General features: G+C 41.9%; 1 protein-coding gene across 5 annotated transcripts in view; it reads right to left on the bottom strand.

Moving 5' to 3' along the window:
• Window positions 1-3881: 3881 nt before the first annotated feature.
• Window positions 3882-23310, bottom strand: part of CNTN5 (contactin 5) — a 932298-nt gene continuing 912869 nt past the window's right edge. For all 5 annotated transcript variants that reach the window (XM_042459705.1, XM_042459707.1, XM_042459709.1 and 2 more), the window contains 4 exons: window positions 13618-13804; window positions 13031-13143; window positions 8696-8864; window positions 3882-6439 (listed from right to left, as the gene is read on the bottom strand). In XM_042459705.1, the coding sequence (XP_042315639.1) occupies window positions 6336-6439; window positions 8696-8864; window positions 13031-13143; window positions 13618-13804 (573 nt within the window). In that variant the 3' untranslated portion in view covers window positions 3882-6335. The remainder of the gene's footprint in view (window positions 6440-8695; window positions 8865-13030; window positions 13144-13617; window positions 13805-23310) is intronic.

Below are 23310 nucleotides of genomic sequence, written 5' to 3'. Positions count from 1 at the left end.
CGCAGCGCTACCACCGCGCAGCTGCGCAGTTGCGCAGCTTTTATCGGGCTTAGGGAGGTTGTGGGTTAGCCATAGAGCAGAGGATGCCTGAGGTGGCTAACCTCTGCTCTTCTAATCGCGGGAGAAGGGTGGGGGGGGGTTATGGACGTGGGGGGATGCATGGGCGGGGGAGGAAGGGGATAACTTCGTCACGAGCGGAGCTCCCATTGAGGTAGTGTGGGGCAGGGGGAGGTATGGCGGTGGGAGAAGGGACTTGCGTTCCAGGGGAAGGCGAGATAGATGCATCATATCTATCTCCCCTTCCTGTCCCCCTCCCAACCTAAGGGACCTGAGGGTCACTCCAACCGTGCCACAAACCCTGTCGCTGCTCCTGTGCAATGCCAGATCGATTAACAACAAGTCCCACATCCTCCATGATTTGTTGGAGGATCATAACTGCGATCTGGCTTGCATTACCGAGACCTGGCTTGGGCCTGAAGGAGACGCTGTGTGGGCTCAGGCCCTGCCTGCTGGGTTCTCGGTGAAGGACCAGCCCAGGTTAGGTGGGCGGGGGTGTGTGGCCTTGATACATAGGAACACCTTGTCCCTCACCAGGAACCACATCCGACAGACGTCCTATATCGAGTGTATTTACCTGACCCTAAAGGCGAGGGACAGTCTAGGGATTCTGTTGGTGTATCGGCCACCCTGTGCGCTAGCGGACTCCCTTAACGAGCTGACACAGCTGGTCGCTGAACTGATGCTGGAGACGCCCAGGCTACTTGTCCTGGGTGACTTCAACATCTCCCTCACGGCGAGCTATGTTCCACCCGGTGCGGCTCGGGAATTCATGGATACCATGATGGCCATGGGCCTGTCCCAGCTGATTGTGGGTCCTACGCATTGTGCGGGTAATACTCTTGATTTGGTCTTCTGTTCGGATGCGGAAAATCCGTGGGCGGAAATAACCAACATTTCCCCCCTGTCATGGACGGATCATTTCCTGGTGGAGGCAAAAATCAAGGTCTCTACCCAGATCCCCCCCGGGGGTGGTGGACCTATTAGGATGGTCCACCCTCGAAGGCTGATGGAACCCAAAAGGTTCCAGGAAGCTTTAGAGGGGTACATGGTTGGAAGTGACGGCGACTCTGTTGATGCCCTGACTGGTATCTGGAATACCGGTCTCTCTAGGGCTATACACAGTATCGCTCCCAAGCGCCCTCTCAGGCCCGCTTCCAAGCGTAAGCCCTGGTATACGGAAGATCTCCGGGCAAGGAAGCGGGAACTGCGACGGCTAGAGTGCCGTTGGCGGAAACACCTTCGCTTAGATGACAAGGCTCTCCTAGACCAACTGTTAGAGGACTATGGAGAGGTGATACGAGCAGCTAAGAACTCGTTCTATGGTGCTCGTGTCGCGTCCGTGGAGTCGCGTCCAGCAGAGTTGTTCAGGGTGGTCAGGGAGCTAACTCAGCTCCCTCCTGCCCCGAACCAGATCCTTGAACCTTCTAAGGCCTGCTGAAACCAATTTAATAACTTCTTCGCGGATAAAACCTCTCGGATAAGCGAAGGTCTTAACGCCGACATTCAAGCAGAACCTAAGGTAGAGGCGTCCAGAGCCTCCGTGGACTCCATTAAACTGGATCGGTTTGAGTTGGTAAGTACCGATGATGTGGACAAGATCCTCGGAAGTGTTCGGAAGACAACTTGCTCTCTCGATCCCTGTCCCTCATGGCTAGTGGCCCAGGGGGGACCGGCGGTAACTTTATTGTTACGCCGGATTATTAACACATCTTTGAGGGAAGGGCAATTTCCATCTGAACTAAAATTGGCCATTGTAAAACCTTTACTAAAAAAGCCCTCCCTCGACCCCCTGGTACATAGCAATTATCGGCCAGTCTCGCTGCTGCCATTTTTGGAAAAGGTGATCTAGAGGGCGGTTGCAATCCAGCTTCAGGCGGTCTTGGATGAAACGGATTATCTGGACCCATTTCAAACTGGCTTCCGGGCGGGTTACGGGGTTGAGACGGCCATGGTCGCCTTGGTCGATGATCTCCGTCTGGGCATCGACCGGGGAAGCGTGTCCCTGTCGGTGCTCTTGGACATCTCAGCGGCTTTCGATACCATAGACCATGGTATCCTTCTGGGGCGCCTGGCAGAGGTGGGAATCGGGAGCACTGCGCTCCAGTGGTTCTGGTGCTACCTCTCTGGGAGATCCCAGATGGTGCAGCTGGGAGACATGTGCTCCGATGAGAGGGGCCTTAAAAATGGGGTCCCTCAAGGAGCCATTCTGTCTCCCATGCTATTTAACATTTACATGAAACTGCTGGGAGAGATCATCCGGAGACATGGGGCGCAGGGTTATCAGTACGCTGATGACACCCAAATAATTTTCTCTATGTCTCCGACTGATGCAATGACTGAGGATGGCGTCTCTCCTCTTGTGGCCTGTCTGGAGTCAGTAATGGGCTGGATGAGGGAAAACCAACTCAAATTGAATCCAGAGAAAACGGAGGTACTTGTGATAGGTTCCCCTGGTCCAGGAATGGCGGTAGTTCCACCTGTCCTGAACGGGGTCACGCTTCCTGTGAAGGACTCTGTGCGCAGTCTGGGGGTGCTTCTTGACTCGTCGCTTCACCTGACTGCTCAGGTGAATGCGACGGTCAAGAACACCTGTTATCAGCTTCGGCTTATTCGCCAGTTGCGCCCATACCTGGCCCAGAGGGACCTTGAAATGGTAGTACACGCTCTGGTAACCTCGAGATTGGATTTCTGCAACGCACTCTACATGGGGCAACCCTTATACCAAACCCGGAAGCTACAAATGGTACAGAATATGGCAGCCAGGCTGGTCAATGGTACTTCCAGGGCCAGCCATATTACACTGGTGCTTAAAGACCTGCATTGGCTGCCTATTCGCTTCCGGGCACAATATAAGGTGTTGGTGATGACCTATAAAGCCCTAAATGGCTTGGGCCCAGGATACCTAAAGGACCGCCTCTCCCCGTACATTCCGTCCCGCACCCTCAGAACATCTGGGCAGCAACTACTTAGGGTGCCAGGGGTTAGGCTGACCTCTACTACGAGGTAGACATTTTCCATCGCCGCCCTGGCCCTTTGGAACACGCTGCCCACAGAGCTCCGCTCGGCCACCTCCCTGGCCCAATTTAGAAAGGATCTAAAAACCTTTCTATTTCAGGTTGCATTCCCTGACTAAAGTCCAGTGGGCCTCCCTTCCTCTTTTTTGGCATGAGGACTGGCTTTTTATTCTGTCTTGTTGTGTTCTTTTTAATCTTGATGTATATTTTGTGTTTTTACTGTTTTATTGTGCTGTTAACCGCCCTGATCTTTGGAAGGGCGGTATAAAAATAAAATTTTTATTTATTATTTATTATCACATGTGTATGAGTTCACAGCCAATGAAGAAGGGACAATCCTGCCATATCTTTGCTGGGCTATGACAATTATATTGTTTGTTTTCTGTTGTCAAGTGAAGGATTTTGCTCCTTGTCATTTTAAACTTGTATATTGTCTCTTTGTACACCATCACCCAGTGCACCTTGCAGCAATAAGATGGAATAACATTAATTTGCATTTCATTCAAAGAACTTGGTAAACTTCTATTTATTTAGATATTTATTTTCAAAAAGAAGAGACTTAGAGGAAGCCTTTATCTTACCTCTAAAATCTGCAGCACTCAAGTTAGCCTTTGTACAATGGCCTAAGAAGTACAGTCCTTAAATGATTTCCTCCCTTTCTAAGGGGTGATGTGCATATAAAAGTAAAATCAGGGGTTGACATAAAGCTAATTCTCTTTCATCTGCTTTTGAGAGTTGACCTTATTGGGTTTGACAGTGAAAGTATGAAGAGAAAACCTGATCTGAGCTTTCAGTGCATTTTTTAAAAAAATGTAAGCATTCTTTCTTTGCTTAAGTGACTTCCCACCGTATTCGAGACATTCTCAGAAACAAGCAAAAACATATTTCTGAGTCAAGAAAATTTTTCTTCTCAAAGAATCACAGTAGTTAGACCCAGTGATAGCAATTTACCAATATTCAGATGAAGCATGATTTCCTCAAGATATATACTATGGACCCTGGGCAGGGCTAACCTAAGGCATTTAGTGAGCAGATAATGGTGCCCCTTTCTCCTACCCTACCAAATCAAGGTACATAATATCAAAGGAAGGTCAAGTTGTTCTGATATCTGAATCCACAAATCTGGAATGTACCTCTTTCTCTCCTTTTCAGGAAACATACAATCATAACTTAAGTAACAATCTGCTGTCCTTTCATGACACTCATCATCTCCCACCTGAGGCAGCTGCTTCATTTTGCTTAACAGTAGGGCCAGCCCTGGCTTTTGGTATATGTCCTCTAACATACAATTTAAAATTGCATCCCTCAGTAAACCACACTCACCATATTAAAATGAACCAGCAAACAAAGAGAAAGGTATTTTGGCTTGGGCACTCAAGTCATGAAAAGCCTTTAGAAAAAGAAACAGAATCTCTCTCTCTCTCTCTCTCTCTGTTAACAACCGGGCATGTGTGGTACCACAAAAGAATTTATGGGATTAGAACTGGCAACCATGGTCCAAGCCATGGTAACTCAAGACATTTTGATACTTCTGGCAAAGGACAAGATAGTGCCATCTGCCATTTCATACACAAAAGCTGACTCTTACTGGCAGTTGAATCATACTTCAGCACTGGACATGGGACAACATTGTTCACTTCACCTGAAAGTAGTATGTCAGTTTCACCAGAAGGTGGTAGATTCAGGGAAGGCTATCTACCACAGACCTCTCTGTTTGCTCCCTGTCCCTCAACACTGGCTATCTAAAGATGCTCCCTCACTCTGCCAAATGGTAGGGCTGGGCTTAGACTAGGCATTATAATGAGTATTTATGTAGAATAGGCATAATAATGCAGACATTTGTCTTCAGATGATGAACTGTGCTTATGAGCTCAATTGATAGCTAATTGATAATTGATAGCTTAATACCTAATATAGTAACCAATGTATTGTGACGTCTGGTTGGGAAATAAAAAGAATGATAGGGGAAGGGAGATGCTGTAAAGTAAAGGATAGAACTAGATAGACAAATGTAGAAATTAATGAAAAAATTCACATCATTTCAGAGTAAAAACAAACAAGCACACACCTGAAAGTGGATCAAGTGTTGCACGTTGAGCTTGAAGATGAGATATGAATCTGGAAAGGCTAAACATTTAGATAGTGGGAAACACTGGAGTAGCTATTCCAGTAGGTTTTGGATGCAGAATTTGATTTATTCTGTATTTTGTTGACAACAATCTAGTCACCATGTTCCAATCTTAATATGCTTTCTGATATCGTTTCATTTAATCACCAAATATAGACAGTACAGTACCATACAAAAATGGACTACAAAAATAAAGGTCTAAAGACTGAAAGCTGTTTGGGGATAACAGCTTTGTCTCTTTGCATTCATTTTTTCCCCTTCCAGTTTGCACTTACTGGAGGGTATGTTGAAGTGTCCGATGATAGTTTCACTGCCATTTGCTTTCTCAATCAGCTGTATTCTTGCTATTAAAAAATAAAACATTTCTTGCTCATTTATTAAGGTGGACAATAGCCGAGGCAAAACAATAGGGCTGACTTTTCTTCTCCATTCATTGCTTCAAATGTAACATGTAGTGACAAGTGGTTCATTATGCCCAGAAAATACAAACAGAAGAGAGGAAAAACATCAGAAATTACCATATTTTGCCAACTTGATGTAGCATCTTCTTATTTTTTTTTTTAAAAAAGACATTTGCTACAGTAATTGTGATGAAAAGTTTGTTATCCTGCTCTGTCAATTTGAAAAAGAAAGAAAGACTTATAAAAGAAAAGAGAAGATGGTGGTGACTCACTAGATTGCAAATATCTTTCAAATTTTCCTTTTCTTAAACAAAAATTCATTAACAACTCAAATGAAATAGATGTACTGTACTAGACATCACAGTTCAAACTGCTAATGATACAAGACTGGTGTCAGCTAATATATAAACATATATTAAGGAAAGTAAATATAATTTGACAGGAATTTCATTTGTTCGTAAAAGTTCATTTCATACAATCTGCATATTTTCTGCTGGGCAATAAACATCCCCTCTCCCCCAAAGAGGACATGTAACAAAACTGAAGAGAAGAAACCTGATGAATTACTTTAGAATCCCACCCAACACTCTTCCTGGTGCATTGCAGGTATTTCCACAAGTCGTTGACAACTAGACCTTCTGCCTCCTCCGTAGACACAGGGTCTCATCCCTTGGTATTACTGGCCTATAGCAACTGAACAGATGAACGAGAAAAGGTCCACACAGTTCTTCTTTACCATGAGGTTGAAGGGACCATCAGTACCAAGAGAAATGTCATAGTTGATGAGGATGTGGAGAAAGCATGTAGGCTTGACTGAGAACTTGTGACTTTCCCCCCTGAAATGGTGAAAACCAAAGATGAGCAGAAAGAACAAAATAGTCATTGTGGCACATGGGGCTCAGTGAATTTTAAAAAAATGCAATGTTTGCTTTGGTTACAATAGGTCAGAATTTGTTTTCAGGTAGAATGTCTCTGCTAAGTCAAGGTGCAAAAATGCAAGTAACTTTCTAGTCTGCAAGAACTCCTGAGAGTAAATAACCTGTCTTGCTTTTTTATTTAATTTGAATGTCCTTTTTAATCTTATTAACCATTGATATTAGTTATAGTTAATCAATGCAAGCATAAGCAATGTACTGTGTCAGTCTTTCTTTTTAAATTAGCACTTGTAAGATGGCCTGTTGGCTGGAGCTGCAGGTCTGAACTGGCAAGGTAACATCTGTCCATTCTGAAATATTCTTTTTCTTACTCATGCATTCTTTACATTATTTGTTCCATTCCTGGTGCTACATCTGTGAGTGCCATTGCTTATGTACCCAAAACAGGTGCCAGAATTCTGTATCACCTTTTATTTAATCGACAGGGCTGAATAGACCGTCCCTAAGGGATGGTCTGCAGCTGCCCCTTTCAGCACCGGATTGGGGCCGCAGTAATTACATGCCGCAGCCCCGATTTGACCTTTCTGCAATGCAGAAAAAAAGCAGAGCTTTTTGCAGCTCCTTTCTGTGTCACGGAAAGGGCACCAAAGCCGTAGCTTTTCTGTGGCACTTTGGTGCTGTGTCATCTGGACTCAGCACCACAGGAACACCATGATGCCACCCACCATGTAATGGGGCGTGCGGCATCATGCCAGCATGGGGGCAGAGTCGGGGTGCATGTCGTGCGGACACCATGCCCTCACTCTGCACCGATGCTGGCTTTTATGGCTGGTCTATTGAGGCCCTAACATTGCATATACTTAGCTAAGTAGCAGAAACATTATGTAGAGAGATCTTGTACATGATTCATGTGTTGATTTATCAACTTTTATATTCTATTCTATATCATAACATCTCAGGGTAACATGCAAACAAAATCAGTTTTAAACAATTTAAAACAGTAAGGAGTAATTTAAACAATTTGAAGTAGGTGAAAAGCATATACAATAATTTAACCAATATGGAACCATTTAAAACACGTTAAAACAACATGCCTTTATGGATTCAGACAAGATTTTTAAAAATCTGTTTACTTCTACTTTTCTACAACAAAATGAGGCTCATTCCAAAGTAAATGTATTCAGTATCATAGTAGCAGACATAAACTCCACTTATTATTGCAGAGACAATGGTGCTATGATACGCATATTGGAAAAAAAATGAAACTAGACATATACATTTTCTTTCTTTCATGTTTAAACCAAGGATGCAAACTCTGTGTGTGTGTGTGTGTGTGTGTGTGTGTGTGTGTGTAAAATTTTGGTGGGCACTAGAAGACAACTGTTAATTGTATTTCACAAATGAAAGAATACACTTTGCTGGGAAGGGTGTATTATTTGGAGTGAGATCCCATTTAAGTCTGTGGTCCAAAATTCCCTAGCTATAACAGTAACTGGTACTTCATACCATTTGTTTGCCTTTACTTGTCCAAGAGAGGCATGGCCTTGGCCTGCATTGAGATCCCTCCAGACAACAGACAACATCTCTATAAAATGTAGACCTATGACTCCAATGCTGCCACTCTTCCTTCCTCCCCTGATGAAAAAGCCAGTGGAAAGCTTGCATTCCGCATTTTGTGCATTTTGACGGGCCAATATAGGTATCATTATTTTGTGGATATTGGATTTTGTTTTATTTAGAAATATAGTTTAGGCATCCAAAGGAAAGGAGCAGGCAAAGTTAATGATTTTCAGTGTCTTACTCTGTGCAACACTAGAAATTTGGGGACTGAAGGGACATTTCATTGGGGGAGCAGAATTTTAATTGGGGGTGAGGCAATGCCCTCATTTTGTCTTCCCTGTAGCTACACCAGATCAGAGAATGGGTAGCCGTGTAGACTTCTCTAGTCCAATCTCTGAGCCAGCATCATACTGGAAGGACATAAAGAAGGTGAATCCATTACCTACCACCACTGTGAATGCCAGATACATAGACTAAGTTATTGAAATGAATGAATATCCCTTTGCAAAGATTTCTCCCAGCATGACATTGTTCAGTGTGATATCTCTCAGCACTATATCCTGCAGTTGACAAACAATGCCAGATCATGTTGATATGGAAAGTCACTTTGGGGCAGGGTGATTAGCTCAACACTGTGCTTTCTTGTTAGATACTTACCTGAAAAAGATGGTACTCTGATCTGGGAGCTGGGTGTTCCATCCCCTCCTTCACTGACAGCACGGATTTCTATGATATAGACACCTACATCAGGGAGAAGCACCACTGCAGATGTTTTCTGTGTTTCAATGACTTGAGTGTTGCTATGACCTTCTTGTCTAAACAGGACCTGTGAGTGACATGAATAGGTGTAGAATATATGACATCTTATGAATTTCTGATTTCCCCTCTGGGAAATGATAATTAAGGACTAAAGAAGTTATAATTCAGCTGAAAAAACAAATTAGGGAGCAGGGCCTGCATCCCTATTAGCCTTTCCTTGTCTTTTTCAGATCCTTGTACAAGTCCCATCCTCCCTCTATCTTTGTTAATAAATACAATCTCTGAAGATCTTGGCAGGTTACCTTTGTGGTCTTCTCCTGGCTGCCAAACTGCAGCTTGATTCTCTATAATAAATCCTTGATCTAGCATTTTGCTTATTCAGTTTAATATTAGGAGCATTACTGTTAATTTCCATGTTTTAAAAATGAAAATGAAAGACTGCTGGATAAAGATCTTATAGCACTCCCATTAAGTTATGCAAGATTAGAAATCATGAAATCATGAAAAACATTAGAAGATTTTTCAGCTCAAAAGTGGATAAATAATGTGTGGTCTATAGCAATATTGGAACAGCTAACATCTAAAACAGGGGCAGGCAACCTTTTTGAGCTGGGGGCCAGGTTGCTGTTCATCAGACAACTGGGGGGGCCGAAGCCAAAAAATAAATAATTAAATATTTTTAAATAAATAAATAAATAAACCGGGACAAATGTAGGACAAAATTTTCAAATGGAGGACACTTTTTTTAAAAAATGGAGGACACACGAAAAAATTTGCTGATTTTTAAAAAAATGTTAATATAAATGCATGTTTCTGAGGCTTCTATAGACAATTGCCCCCCTTGCCCGCCTCCTCCTGTTAGGCCAAAGGCCCCACGCCCTCACGCGAGGGGCCAAAGGCTCCAGTGGCAATCGGCGGCAGGACCGGGCTGGGGCCGGTCCCAAGGCCTTGCCGGGCCGCATCCGGCCCGCGGACCGTAGGTTGCCTACCCCTGATCTAAAATGTGATTAGCAGGAGGAGAATTTAAAGGGGACAATCTGAAGAGATTTGCAAGCCCTTTATTACTTCTGCTCCTCAAATGAACTCTGGACTTAAACCACTACCTGATCAAAGTGTTCTCTGGAAAAGTATATTTTGTGTGTGAAGAATAATATACAATTCATTTGTCAGCACTTTGAAGACGAGATAGATCCATGGTGGTAGATAGTGATATATATTTAGGCTTATTAACTAAAAAGGGAAGTGAGTGGGAGGAAGGGAGTGTGTTATTTTGAATCAGTATGCCATGTAGATGCAGCCTCAGTCTTAAAGGTGCTACAAGATCCTTTTGGATTGTTAAAATACAACTGTAAGTTAAAGAGTATTTGTAATGCTAAAATTATATTTATTTATTTATTTATTTATTAAAATAACTGCACCTTCATGTTACTTTGGCATCTCCTAATACAGGCTGAGCACTGAGTTGGGTTAAACTTGCTGTACTGAAGCCCCAAAACAAGGGGTTCATAATTTATATAAGATATGAAAGAGAAAGCTCTATTTTACACACACACACACACACACACACCCACGTAAAAGATAAAGGTAGTCCCTTGACATGAATGTCTAGTTGTAACTGACTGTAGGGGGAGGTGCTCATCTCCATTACTAAGCTGAAGAGCCGGCATTGTTTGAAGACTACTCTGGTGGTTGGGTAAACAGCTTGAGTGCATCAAATGCTGATACCTTCCTACTGAAGTGGTACCTATTCATCTACTTGCATTAGCATGCTTTCGAACTGCTAGGTTGGCAGAAGCTGGGACTAGTGATGGGATCTCACCCCATCATGCAGCACTTGGGCCTCCAACTGCCAAGCTTCTGATCTTCCAATCATCAGAATTGGCAACTTAACTACCAAGCCAACACGTGTGTGTGTGTGTGTGTGTGTGTGTGTGTGTGTGTGTGTGTGTTGCTGAGAACATAGAGACAGCCTACCCAATTATAAGCAAGATATGAGACTATAAATCAGAATCGACCAAGAAGAAGGCACCATGTACAGAGCAATACCTAACTATACCTAATGTGACATCTCCTCTGGGGGAGAAACTATTTGTTTATATGAACAAGGTGCACTAAGCATTTGTTATCCCATTGGACCAGATATGGCAGCTAATTAGACTAGGAAATATGTAAAACAAGCCAAGAAGGGAGAGAAGCCAAACTGCTTTGCAGCCTACCCTACATGAAAAAAACAAACAAACCCTGTTTCTACCCCAGACATAGAATAATAGAATCATAGTGTTGCTTGTCTATGACTAATAAAGATGAACTTAACAGAGTTGGAATATACAATGAGGGCCATCCGGTTCATCCAGTCCCACTGCCATGCAAGAAAACACTATCAAAGACATGTACTAAATTGATAAGAGAAACAATTAGGCTATCTACCTATACATCTACATTGGTGTTTATGTAAATAGATATATTTCCCATACGACTGTAATAGATGCCCATTATGAATGTTTATAATTGATATGTAATGAATGCGGCTAAATATCCCAGTGCTCAATGATATTAAAATGTTGGCTGCTTGTGTGTTCACAGATGTCTGTTTAGAGATGTATAGTTCCTCAACAGAAAAGAGTTCATTCTTTGGTGGATGTATGGTTGAGTTATATTGTTTAAGATGGCAATACAGTGCACCCGCATCATACGTGGGTGCGTTTTACATGGCTTCCAGCATATGCTGGAAGCCACGCCGGAAGGAAGTGAGCCGCACACCGGAAGAAAACAATGACGCGCGCTCCCCTGGCATGTGCCCTGTGCACCACTGCTGTGCCACCGTGGGTACAAGCCCATTCATTTGAATGGGGCTTGAGTATCCATGTTTTTCCCTTACGCAGGTGTGTGTGTGTATGTGGGTCCGGAACGGATCCCCCGTGTAAGGGAAGGGACGACTCCATTCCTCAATGTGTGAACTACAGAGAAGTCTTCTGGAAAGAGGGAGCAATAAAGATTCAGTCCTTATGAAAGTGTAACATCTTGGGGACAAACAGACCAACAAAGCCAGCTTCCAGCCAGCTTAGGGGTGTGATATGCAGATGATGCATGCCCCCAAGACACCCGGAAGCCAGCTTCATGCTACCTGGTTGCCCACATGGTGCTTCCGGGTGCTCCAGTGGCATGTTGTTTACATGCTGCACACTACCAAAGCACCTGAAAGCCAGTTGCCATCTATGGCAGGGCGGAAAAGCTGGCTTTTTGCCCATGCATATGACTAAGAGAGAGAACTCATACATATACATTTTGGTGCAGTACAACAGCCACTTTCAAATGACATTTTAAAGAGTAGCTCCTTCCTCAAAGTGCCCAAAATATGAGAGGAAGCTGGATGTTATGAATGTGGATTGCTGAATATCTGCAGCTAAATCATAACAAATCTCAGTCTTTGCACATCTACTCTGTAAAGAAAATATTAATTTTAATGGCATTTATGAAACCTCATGCATCTGCCTTTTCTTAAATCCTATTGCAAATACTATCAAATTGAAGTGTTATCATGGCTTTCACCACTGTCTGCCCCTACTATAGTGAAAATGTCATAGTGGTAATGGCATCAAATGGCATATATTGCCTAGTTTAAAATCCCTGGTCAACAATCACTTTATTTAAAACAAAACATGCCAGCTAAAGAGTAAATGTATTACATTTAATTTTAGCTCTCTTCATTCACTTCATTTAAAAATTGCGTTTGTCTGACTCCTTTTTTTTAAATAATCAAAATAGTTTTTACTTTGGGGTAGAGGGGGTTGACACATTTAAGAAAATACCACTTGCTTCATTAGTGTTGCAGCCATGAGAGAATTGTGTCCCTGCAATACCCCAGCCCCATTCCTAAGGTTACTGTCAAAGATGTTGAAAAGCCATCAACATGGTCCCTGGATTTTGCTAGCCATGGGGGGGGGGAGGTGGGAATGGGTGGAATAGAACCCCTGAAGATATGAAGAGGCAACTGTATTTACTGATATGAGGTTTTATCTGTAACTGTTTTAATCTTTGAATTACAGTGCTGGGGAAAAGGCATAATGATGATGATAACGATGAACACACACATGGATTAAGGCCTATGGGTTTAGTACTCTGACTGTCAGTGCTCAAAGATTCTACTATAGACAGGATGAGTGCACAGCATAACAATGTATGAAAAGCATTCATGCTCCAGAGAACGGGATGGTAAACATATGACAAACTGACCTTGTATCCCATGACATCAGATTCATTTGCTAAAGGTCTAACAGGTTCCCATCCCAGGGACACATGGGAGCCATCTTGTATCCACATAATATTGCTTGGTGCTTGACTAGGAGCTGAGGAAAGGTTAAAAATAAAGCGATAAATACATGATACATTGTTTAGAAATACATTTTGGAAGGTTTTGAAAAAAGAAACAAAACAACCAAGGGGCAGTTTAATTTTTTATTAGGTTTATGTTCAATTGCTAACAGAGCTAGACAAAGTTCAGCTGTATAGCTTCTTGCTGAAAATGTGTCATTTTAATAGCTATTGGGCAGCCCTGCATCATTTAATCTCCATTTGCTGTTCTATGTCAAAAACATTTAGCCTTGTTTTCCAGAAAGCTAACCTTACCTGTCATGAATGCCAAATGTTCTTGGTCACTTTTTAGGAATACAGATCCTTTGAAGTGAGCTCATGAATCACAACAACACCACAGTCCTGTTTGTTATTCGTTACATATCTCAAGAAATGGGGAAAAGAGAAGAAAGAGAATGGAAACCTTTTTAGAGCTACACATATGAGGAGAACAGAAGTTGGGAACCTACGGGATTTCTTGGTAGCAGCACGAACGACATTGCTAGGTGGCCCATACCCCGCTGAGTTGTACGCCTTTACTCTCAGGTGGTACAGTGTGTTGCCTTCTAGCCCTGTCAGAATGATGGATGACTCATTTCCTTCTGTCCTGGCCTTTTCAGCTGCTTCTTCTTGTTCCATATCTTTCCAGTAACCAACCTGCCAATGGAAGACTGTGTGAATGATTGACCAGCACATTTGTGGGGTCCTCCCCTTAATTATGATCATTCATAACGTCTATACCATGTTTCAAAAACTCATCAAAATACCTTGTTTCCACCACCCTCACAATAAACCTTTCAAATTTTGTTGAAACCTGTGAAGTAGTAGCATGCCCAGTGTTACTTGGCACTTGGAAAAAATATTATAGAATCATAGAGTTTGAAGGGAGCATAGACGCTATCAAGTCTAACCCTCTATAAACAGGAATGCACAAGTAAAGCATGCCAGAAAGATGGCCATCCAGCTTCTGTTTAAAGATCTCCAAAGATCCAGCACTCTTTGAAACAACCTGTTTCACTGTCCAACAGCTGTTGCAGTGAAAACATTCTTCAGGTTTAGTTGGAACCTCTTGTCTGGTAATTTTAATTTATTGGTTAATATTATAGTGTCTGGATCAGCTGAAAACAATTTCCTTCTTCTATATGCCCCTCAGGCATTTCATTATAATTATTATATTTCCTCAGTCTAGTGCCCTTCAGATATGCTGGACTACAACTTTCATAGCCCCCAAATCAATATACCCAACACATCTGGAGGGTGCTAGTATGAGGAAGGCTGGTAAAGTTTCTGCTGAAGAACTAGTTGCTCAGGATGGTTGTGGCCCCTGAACTTATCTGTAAGGCCAAGACTACCAACAACCTTCTTTCCCTCCATTGGTTGCCTGGATGGGCAATTGAAGAAAGTCAAAACAATTGATTTGCTCAAGGGTCTTCAGTTGCTGATCCTTTATATAGATTAGTAGTATACTCAGGGGTCAAATTCCAAAATAAAAACAAAAAAAGTGAAAATAATTTTAACAAATAAAACAGGCAGTGTTCAGAATCTCAATCCTGTTTGTTTTTTTAAGTTATTTCATATCCTGCAACATTTCAGATATGAAGACTGGGATACTTGTGGCCAAGCAACAGCAGAGTGTGATCAAGATGGCAAAAGTTCTTAATGGGTAAGAGCACACAAGCTAGGAGTGGATGCAGCAGTTTGCCTTTGTCTAAGCCTACTGGGTAGGAGAATATCTCACAGTTCCTTTACTGTTTGCTGAATTGAGTGCAAACTATTTTTGCCATTTGAACTCAGTCTGCAACAATTGAAATTAACTGAGGATAACAGGCAAGTGGGAAAAGGAAAGAGAAACTGGGGCATTATAAAAGCTGCTGGGGGAAAAAAGGGATGGTAGAGGATTAACTGGAGCTGTCCCTGTAAAGTTGGGACAGTTGAAAACTATAGTATTTATTGATGTTAAACAATAATGACAGGGGGAGCTGCAATTTATTTAAAAGATGGGTTTCAGGATGGAGGGAAGACTGGCCATAAGAAGAACAATCAGGGGAGTCTTGATGGGTTCAGAACCACCAAAACAGTGTGCCTCCCCTTGCACACTTCCCCAGGGCTACATTTTGTCCACCCCATCATAGACCTGGAATCACCTGGACTTGGGTCAGCCTTGGGTCTTCAACGATCCCAATGTGACACACACACACACACACACACAATGTTTTTTGAAACTCCCAAACCACATGTCTAAAGGCAATTCAGCTCCTCCCCACAATTCTAAAAAGGAATAAAATGTGTAGAAATGAGAACCGGATATAATTAGAACATCACTTCCAGTTTTGAAAAGAAATGGTGATGTAGAACACATTTATTGGGAATAAACATTATTTTTGATGTGGAAAATTGGGAGAGAGGAACATCAGTGGTGCTGAGGTCCCAACAAAACTTTCTGCTAACCCTAAAAATGTTTGTTTTTGGTCCATCTAACTTGTTGGCATCTAAATGTGACCAGCAGTATGACAGAAATTGAATATGGGATATTTTGTACACAAAGCACATGCTCTGTCACTATGTGTCAACTGTTTCTTGGGTTAGGCTGAAAGACAAAAACTGACTCAGTGTCATTCAGTGACCTTTCATGGGTTGGTGGACAAATGAACCTGCAATCCAACTGCCATGCCATGCTGGCTTTTGTGCACTGCATTGCATTTTGAAATGTGCTAGTTTTGTTGTTTTTTTTACGTGTTTTTCTTTTCTGTTCAAAAATGTGTTCAACTGAGGAAAAGGGGTTCACTCTGAAGTGGTGTTTCACATTTTCAGCCAGCTAGCCACAGGGTGTTATACATTTGACATGCTGAAATGCAGAGCAACCCAGCTTTGGCAGTATGGGACACCCATAGTGAGACTGGACAAGCAAGAATGAGTGTTGATGAGAAGTCAAAACCACTTCAGAACACTCAAAGACAGCCCACCTCTGGTGGGTTTTCAAAGAAATTTACTATTCAGATCTAGCAAGCTTCAGCTGAATTCTGTGAGAAAGTGGCATGAGCAATATTTCCTTCCTTGGCGAGCACAGTACACAGCAAGGCAGCTCTTAGCCTGTGTAATGAATTGGAGATGACAGAACACCTGAGGAAACCTTGTAGTGGGTTAATAATACCCAAGCAGCATCGCTGGGAGACAGTGAGGAAACCTGAGGGTTTGGTTTGAGTTACTGTGATAGGAACAGGTTTCTGTCAAATATAATTCAGGAAGAACCCTCTCTGTGGAGTGGCTCCCTCCTCATTTCCACACAAAAGCCGAAATCGTTTTTGATGTTTACAAGTCTGTGGCAGTTGTTGCTTGCCTTTGCTGGGTTTTCCCAGTCTCTGGAGGTTGTACTAACAATGCATGAATACTGAACAGCTCCTTACTTATGCTCTCAGTATAACCACCATCTTCTTGCAAACACTGGTTTTCCAGGGAGCAGAAATACTTGAGCAAGTTTTTGGCACTGCACTTTCCAGAACCCCCCAGGTAGTATCAGTTCTCTGTGGTCATTATTGGGTTTTTTTTAATGTTCAACAATAGGTCTGCCTTTGCACTTTCTTCCTTGATCTTTCTTAGTAGTTGTTCCATCATCATATTGCAGCTTCTCCCTCATTTTTTAGAATTTGGGGTTCATCTTCATATGGCTCTTCATTCCATGTGTCCTTAAGTTGACTCAGGGCTGAAATAGATGGCTCAGATGGGGTGGCGTGAAGCCGCCCTACCCGAAAATGGATTGGTGTGATGTCCTCGCTCTGTTTCTTCTATCCTGACCCCTCTGCAATGTAAATAAATACTCTTAGGGATGTCTTTCCAACTCTTCTCTTCCTGCCAGTCCTCTCTCAGCTCTGGCAGTTTAGATTAGCACCCTGCATAATTTCCCTATCAGAATGGAGAATGGAGCTCCTATAATAAAGCCTTTAGTTTGTTTCTCCAAGCATGCACTCTCTGTTAGTTTCCTACACAGAAAATGCTGTTCTCTGTACAAACACATGCAAAATTTGTGCAAAATAAATTTCAAACTGCAAAGATTTTCCTTAATTCAGAATTTTCCTTGTCTGAGACTACTGTCATGCTGCAGAATTAATGCAGTTTGACACCGCTTTAACTATCATGGCTTCATCCTATGGACTCTTGGGATTTGTAGTTTGTTGTGGCACCAGAGCTCTTTGACAGAGGAGGCTAAATATCTCACAACACTACAAATTCCAGATTTCCTTAGCATGATGCGGTATCAAGCTGTAGATGCAGCCTGAGTTTCCAATGTTCAAGAAGCCCTTTTTTTCCTGACCATTTAAAAATATTTTCAAATATTCTTTCCATCCCTTATTCTTCACATGACTTTTGGAAACAGCCTCTGTTGGCTGCTTGTTCTCCTCTGTGCATTCCTGTTTGCACAAAAGGAGAAGAAGCGGGTACTCTGGCAGTTGGCTGCACAATGTTTTTGCTAAGAAGAAGTGTGCTGTAGTGCAACCAACCATGTAACTGCATGAGTGTAGACTAAATTATGCAAGCACGATATAGGAACTCAGCTGATTATTTTAGTGTTGAAGCTAAGTTTTAAAAAACCCAATGAAATTCCCCTGATGAACAGAAGAACATTGAGGAGTCCTTCAAATCTACCATCTTTCCTTGGGACTCCTTGGACCATGTATGGGACAGTTGGTTTGCAGGGAGTTCTGGCTTGGGCAGTAGTACTCAGACCTTTTACCCTTGGGACCCACTTTACATCTACATGTCAATGTTACCTCCCCACACTCAATGTAAAATATGAATAAAAATATTTTGTTTATTTAGTGTGCATATTTTCACTTGCATATTCACATACATTCATATTTTAACATTTTAAAGAAAATAACATTGTTCAAATCAGAACAGCTTTATTTAAGTAAATTCAATATTTAACTCAATGCATGTGTAAGCTTTACACATAAAAAGGTTTAGGAAGAGGAAGAGAAGGAGGGATCAGGGTCCCCTTGAGTAACTCTCATGCCCACGCTGCGGGTTCCACCCCACCATTTGAGACCCACTGGGCTATGGATTTAGAACCTCATTACTTGTTATTATTTTGGTTTCATTTATCTGCTAAGCTACTAAAGCAGTCTTATATAACATGGCCTGTTCTCCAAGATGTACAATGTGTATGGAATTTTGCCTGTGTCAGTCTATTTGCCTTTTTCTCTCATGTTCCTGGCCTCTTTAGAGGGCACTGCATTGATTCCAAGTTTATCCAGAGGCCTATTGGTTCTGAAGGAACAGCTCATAATTATCTAGACAACATTTCCCCAGAGAACAAGACTTGCAGCTCAGTTGGACAAGAAGGTGCTGACATGATGGTTTACTAATCTAGGCAGTAGCTCCTCACATAGAGACAAGCACTTTTTCAGGGAAAGTGGGGCAAATATGTGAACCTCCCTGTTCATGTTCCTACAGCTAAAGGACTCTTGTAGGCCTTGGCTTCCCAGGTAAATACAGTGGAAATAGGACAAATCAACATAATTAAGAAAATGCCAAGTATAAAATAAGGCATGTTATGCACCCATTAGAATGAGAACACAACATTTTAACCCTAGCCTTAAAAAGTCAAAGGACTTAGGAGTTTTTTTTAGAACTGGAGGACCAAAATCAGTATGCAGAAGGATCTTGTAGCACCTTTGAGATTTACTGAAAGAAAGAGTTAGCATGAGCTTTCGTAGGCTTCAGCCTACTTCTTCATGCTACCAACTTCCTTCCTTCAGTTAGTCTCAAATGTGCTACAAGATCCTTTTGCATACTGATTTTTCCAGACTAACATGGCTATATCTTTGGAGGACTGAAAGATGGCAGTGCTGGTAATCTCAAGGCTGGACTTCTGCAATGTGTAGTACATTGGGTTGCCTATATACCCAATTTGGAACCTTCAGTTAGTTCAATACATGGTGCTCAGACTGGTTACTGGTACATCTAAGGGTGACCATATTACACTAATATTAAAAACATTCCACTGGCTGCCAATTAGTTTCCAAGCAAAGTATCAAGTGTTGGTTATTATCTTTAAAGCTCTTCATGGTTTGGGTCAGGATTACCTACAGGATCACCTTCTTCCATATAATCCATCCTGCACACTCAGGTCCTCTGGTAGACATCTACTTCAGTCACCCAAAATTAGGCTCGCTGCAACCCAGAAGACACTTTCTTCAGCTGCCCCCATACTGTGGAATGACCTGCTGGAAGAGATTTGTCAGCCTGAGATGCTGCCTGAGTTTAAATCAGCAGTAAAGACCAGTCTCTTCTGGTAGGCCTATCCAGATGGTGTTTAAATTAGGATTTTAAAGTATTTATTGGTAAATCTTAATATGTATTTGATTTATATGTTTTTATTTATAAAATCATGTATATGGTTTTAAATGTGTTGGTTTTTGTTCCCTGTGTTGATCCACAGGGAAAGGCAGGTAAGAAATAACAACAAGGACTACTATTACTACTACTATTAAAAGGTAAATGTTTCCCCTTTGACATGATTGTCTAGTTATGTCTGAGTATAGAGGGTGGTGCTCATCTCTGTTACTAAGCTGAGGGAACCAGTGTTGTCAAAGATGACTCTGTGGTCATATGGCAAGTATGACTAAATGACAAGGTGCATGGAATGATGTTACTTTCCCACCAACATGGTACTTATTTATCTACTTGCACTTTTACATGCTTTCATACTGCTAGGTTAGAGGAATCTAGGACTAGTGACACTCACTCCATCACATTAGGTCTCAAACTGCCAACCTGCTGACCTTGTGATCATCAGAGTCGGAGTCTTAACTGCTAAGCCACTGCATCCATATACTGCTGCTGCTGCTACTACTACTACTACTATGTTATTTTACAGACAAGAACATTTTACATCTCTGTGTGGAGGAAGAAGGAGAAAGGAGGTGACCAAGAACTTAAACCAGGAATTAAAAGGAAAAGGAATCAAGTGCCCAAAGCTTCTTTGTTTTAAAGGATGTGTATCAAGCTTTTTACCAACAGTAATACAACCCATTAACAACTAATACCAAAAAACAAAACTGTACGGCAGTTGTTTAGTTTGGGTTGAGGAAGAGGGGAACAGAATTGAGAACATTAACTATAAGCTAGGAAATATACAAAGCAACCATACTGGACTAGAAGGGTGGGGACTGTGTGTCCCTTCCAATGTTGTGGGACTGCAATTCGCAGATTATTTTTGCCATTGGTTATACCAGATCCAGTGACTCCTGAGCCAGGAAATATTGAGACAATGTAGATTTTTTCTGTGCTGAACACTCCTTCTGGATGAGTCCTTGTGCACACTGTAGTTCATACCCTCCATCTGTCCTGATTTAGCAGAGACAGTCCAGATGTCTGTCACACCACTTTTTAAAACTGCTTTTAAAATGTCCCGTGTTCTCTCCTCTTCTCACATTTCCCTTTGGTCCCCATCATAGTTAAATTGCTGCAAACTGAGTTCACATTGCAAATGCAATTTGCACTCAATTAACTCAGCAGTGGGGAGAGGAGAAGAGGGGAGGGGAAAGGGTAGAGTCTTGGCCTTCTTTGTAGGCACAGGCAAAAGCAAACTGCTGCAGCCTCTTCTAGCTTGCATGCTTGTCTTCATAAATAACTTTTTTATTATTTAAATTATTACAAAAGCCATTATTGCAAAAAACCCCAAAAAACAAAAACAACCAACTAACAAACATACTATTAACTACAAATACCACTACATAAATGTGACATATAACACATGACATAGTCAGACTTGCAATACTTGTATATTAAGTATTGCAAGTCCATAAATACTGTAACTTTTGCCTTATTGACCACACTCTGATGTTGCTTGACCCACATCTCCTGCTTTTCATCTGTGAAATGTTGGAAGCTATGATAGTAATACATTTTTGGAAGGGTGGGAATTGGGAAGAAAAGAACCAGGTGGACTCTCCAGAGTATTGATAGATGCTGCTCTAAAGCAGCCTGCAGCATCAGCATCAGGGACCAGCAGCACACACTAAAAACAACAAACAATTGCTTTAAAGACAACTCCCTCAACCTGAGATTCTTCCACTAGGAACCTCTGTTGGAGCAATTTTTGTTGAGGATATTTTTCCAGGACAGTGTTTACAACTATGCAAGTGAGAGTGCCACAGAAATCTTGCATTCTAGATCTAGTTCTATGTGAATTCTGCAACAAAACATGACTCTAAATGGCTAAAGTGTATAAGTACTGTGTTGTACACTTGTGTATAAGTATTAATATGAGTTGTAGATTAAACAGCTGCCTTGTAAATCTGTTTGAGCATTCCTGTGCTAGAAATGCAGGAATGCTCAGCAATTACAGAGTTAAAAATGACTTAGAGAGAGCAGCTGTGATAAGGTTAAGTAGTTTCCAGTGATCCAAAGTCTCTTCACTTCTTATCCTCCTATCCTAACTACTCTGAAATGTAAACTGATCCTCTTATGGATTTTTCCAGCTTGCCCCTTGATTTCCTCACTTCTGCAAAAAGTCAAACTAGCTTAGTTTGGTGTTAGCTTAGCACCCTTATGAAGCTTTCCTGTCTTTAACAGAGTACTTACAATAAAGCCTGAGTTTGTTTCTTTAGTCACTGATGTCATGGTTCCTCAATATGAATTGTTAGCCACTGCACATATGCACTGTCTATCATTTTAAACACTCACAAAAATATATGCTACAGCAGGAGAGGATTTGCTGGGTGATTTAACCAACTTTCAAGGTTGGGAACCACAAAAGAAGTCAATTTTACTGGGGGTGGGGGTGGGGGAAGCTGCCAACAGATAGGAAAAAAGAGCTAACTTGAGGGGGTGTCACTGACAAACCTACATTAAGATCAGAAATAATGACAGTCTAGAACAATTTTTGCATAAAGCCTGAGCAATTCCACTGGCAATGCCATCTACCATCCAAGGATGCTTTTGAAACTAAGCAAATTGCTAGGACTGTTCCTCAGTTCAACATGCAGCAGACCTGCATTACCAAGTAGGTCATGGAAGATTTATCCCTCCTGTCACTTTTGTCAATAAAACAAAGCAGGAGACCATGGTGAAAGAAGAAGCGGGTGAGTTAACAAAACAAAACCTGAAAAGGAAATTGCCCAAGGCATAATATTATTGCAAAAAGGGGGGCAAGTTATCAAAGGCTAGGACCCTCATCTATCCAGGTCAGGTAGGGGTGCCAGAGTCTCCAGTTTTTGTGGGCCATCTCTAAGTGGGAATTGTTGTTATTGTTTTGTGCCTTCAAGTCATTTCTGACTTATGACAACACTAAGGTGAAGCTATCATGCAGATTTCTTAGCAAGTTTCTTTAGAGGTTTTTTTTTCCATTGTCATCCTCTAAGGCTGAGAGCATGTGACTTGCTCAAGATCACCCAGTGAGTTTCCATGGCCAAGCAGAGATTCGAACCATGATCTCCAGAGATGTAGTCCAGCACTCAAACCACTACACCACACTGGCTCTCCATGTGGGAGACAAGGTTGTAAATTCTCCAGTTTTGGTGAGCTCAGCTCCAAGCAAAAGGAAAGGGCTTTGTGAAATCTCCAGCTCCATCAGTTTATTACAGTTTGCAAGGCTTAACTGGTTTATTGCTGCAACTTGAAAAGAGTTCTGTGGGTCTCTGTTTACCTCATTAGCTTATTTCCTCCTTCCTTGTTATAATGCCAGGACTCACCCTCAACTATGCTTTGCATTCACCTTCTAGCTAGAAGAAAGTTCCTTATCCTATCTCTCTGTGTAGGCAAAACAGAATAATCCCCTCATTTCACCTTGATCTGGGAACAGCCCCTTTAGTAATACGTTTTATTTATAGACCGCTATTCTGCAATGATCATAGTGGTGTACAGTAAAAATTGCAATACAATACAATACAAAATACAAGGTGACAGTTAAAGGAGGGAAAAGTCTCGTCCTTCAGGCTGTCCCTGATGAGCTGGGTCTGCCTGATCGCTCCCTCTGAGGCCAAGATGATAGTTAAAAGAGGGAGGAGCCTCTTCCTTCAGGCTGTCCCTGATGGAGCTGGGTCTGCCTGATCGCTCCCTCTCAGGCCAAGATGACAGTTTAGCTAAGATTTCTGTCATAATTTCCAAACAAGAAAACATTTTCTCTCTGTATGTGTGTGTGTTTGAATTACTACATAATG

The sequence above is a fragment of the Sceloporus undulatus genome, chromosome 3, assembly GCF_019175285.1.
Source record: "Sceloporus undulatus isolate JIND9_A2432 ecotype Alabama chromosome 3, SceUnd_v1.1, whole genome shotgun sequence".
Lineage (NCBI taxonomy): Eukaryota > Metazoa > Chordata > Lepidosauria > Squamata > Phrynosomatidae > Sceloporus > Sceloporus undulatus.
This window is presented reverse-complemented; position numbering and strand designations above follow the sequence as displayed.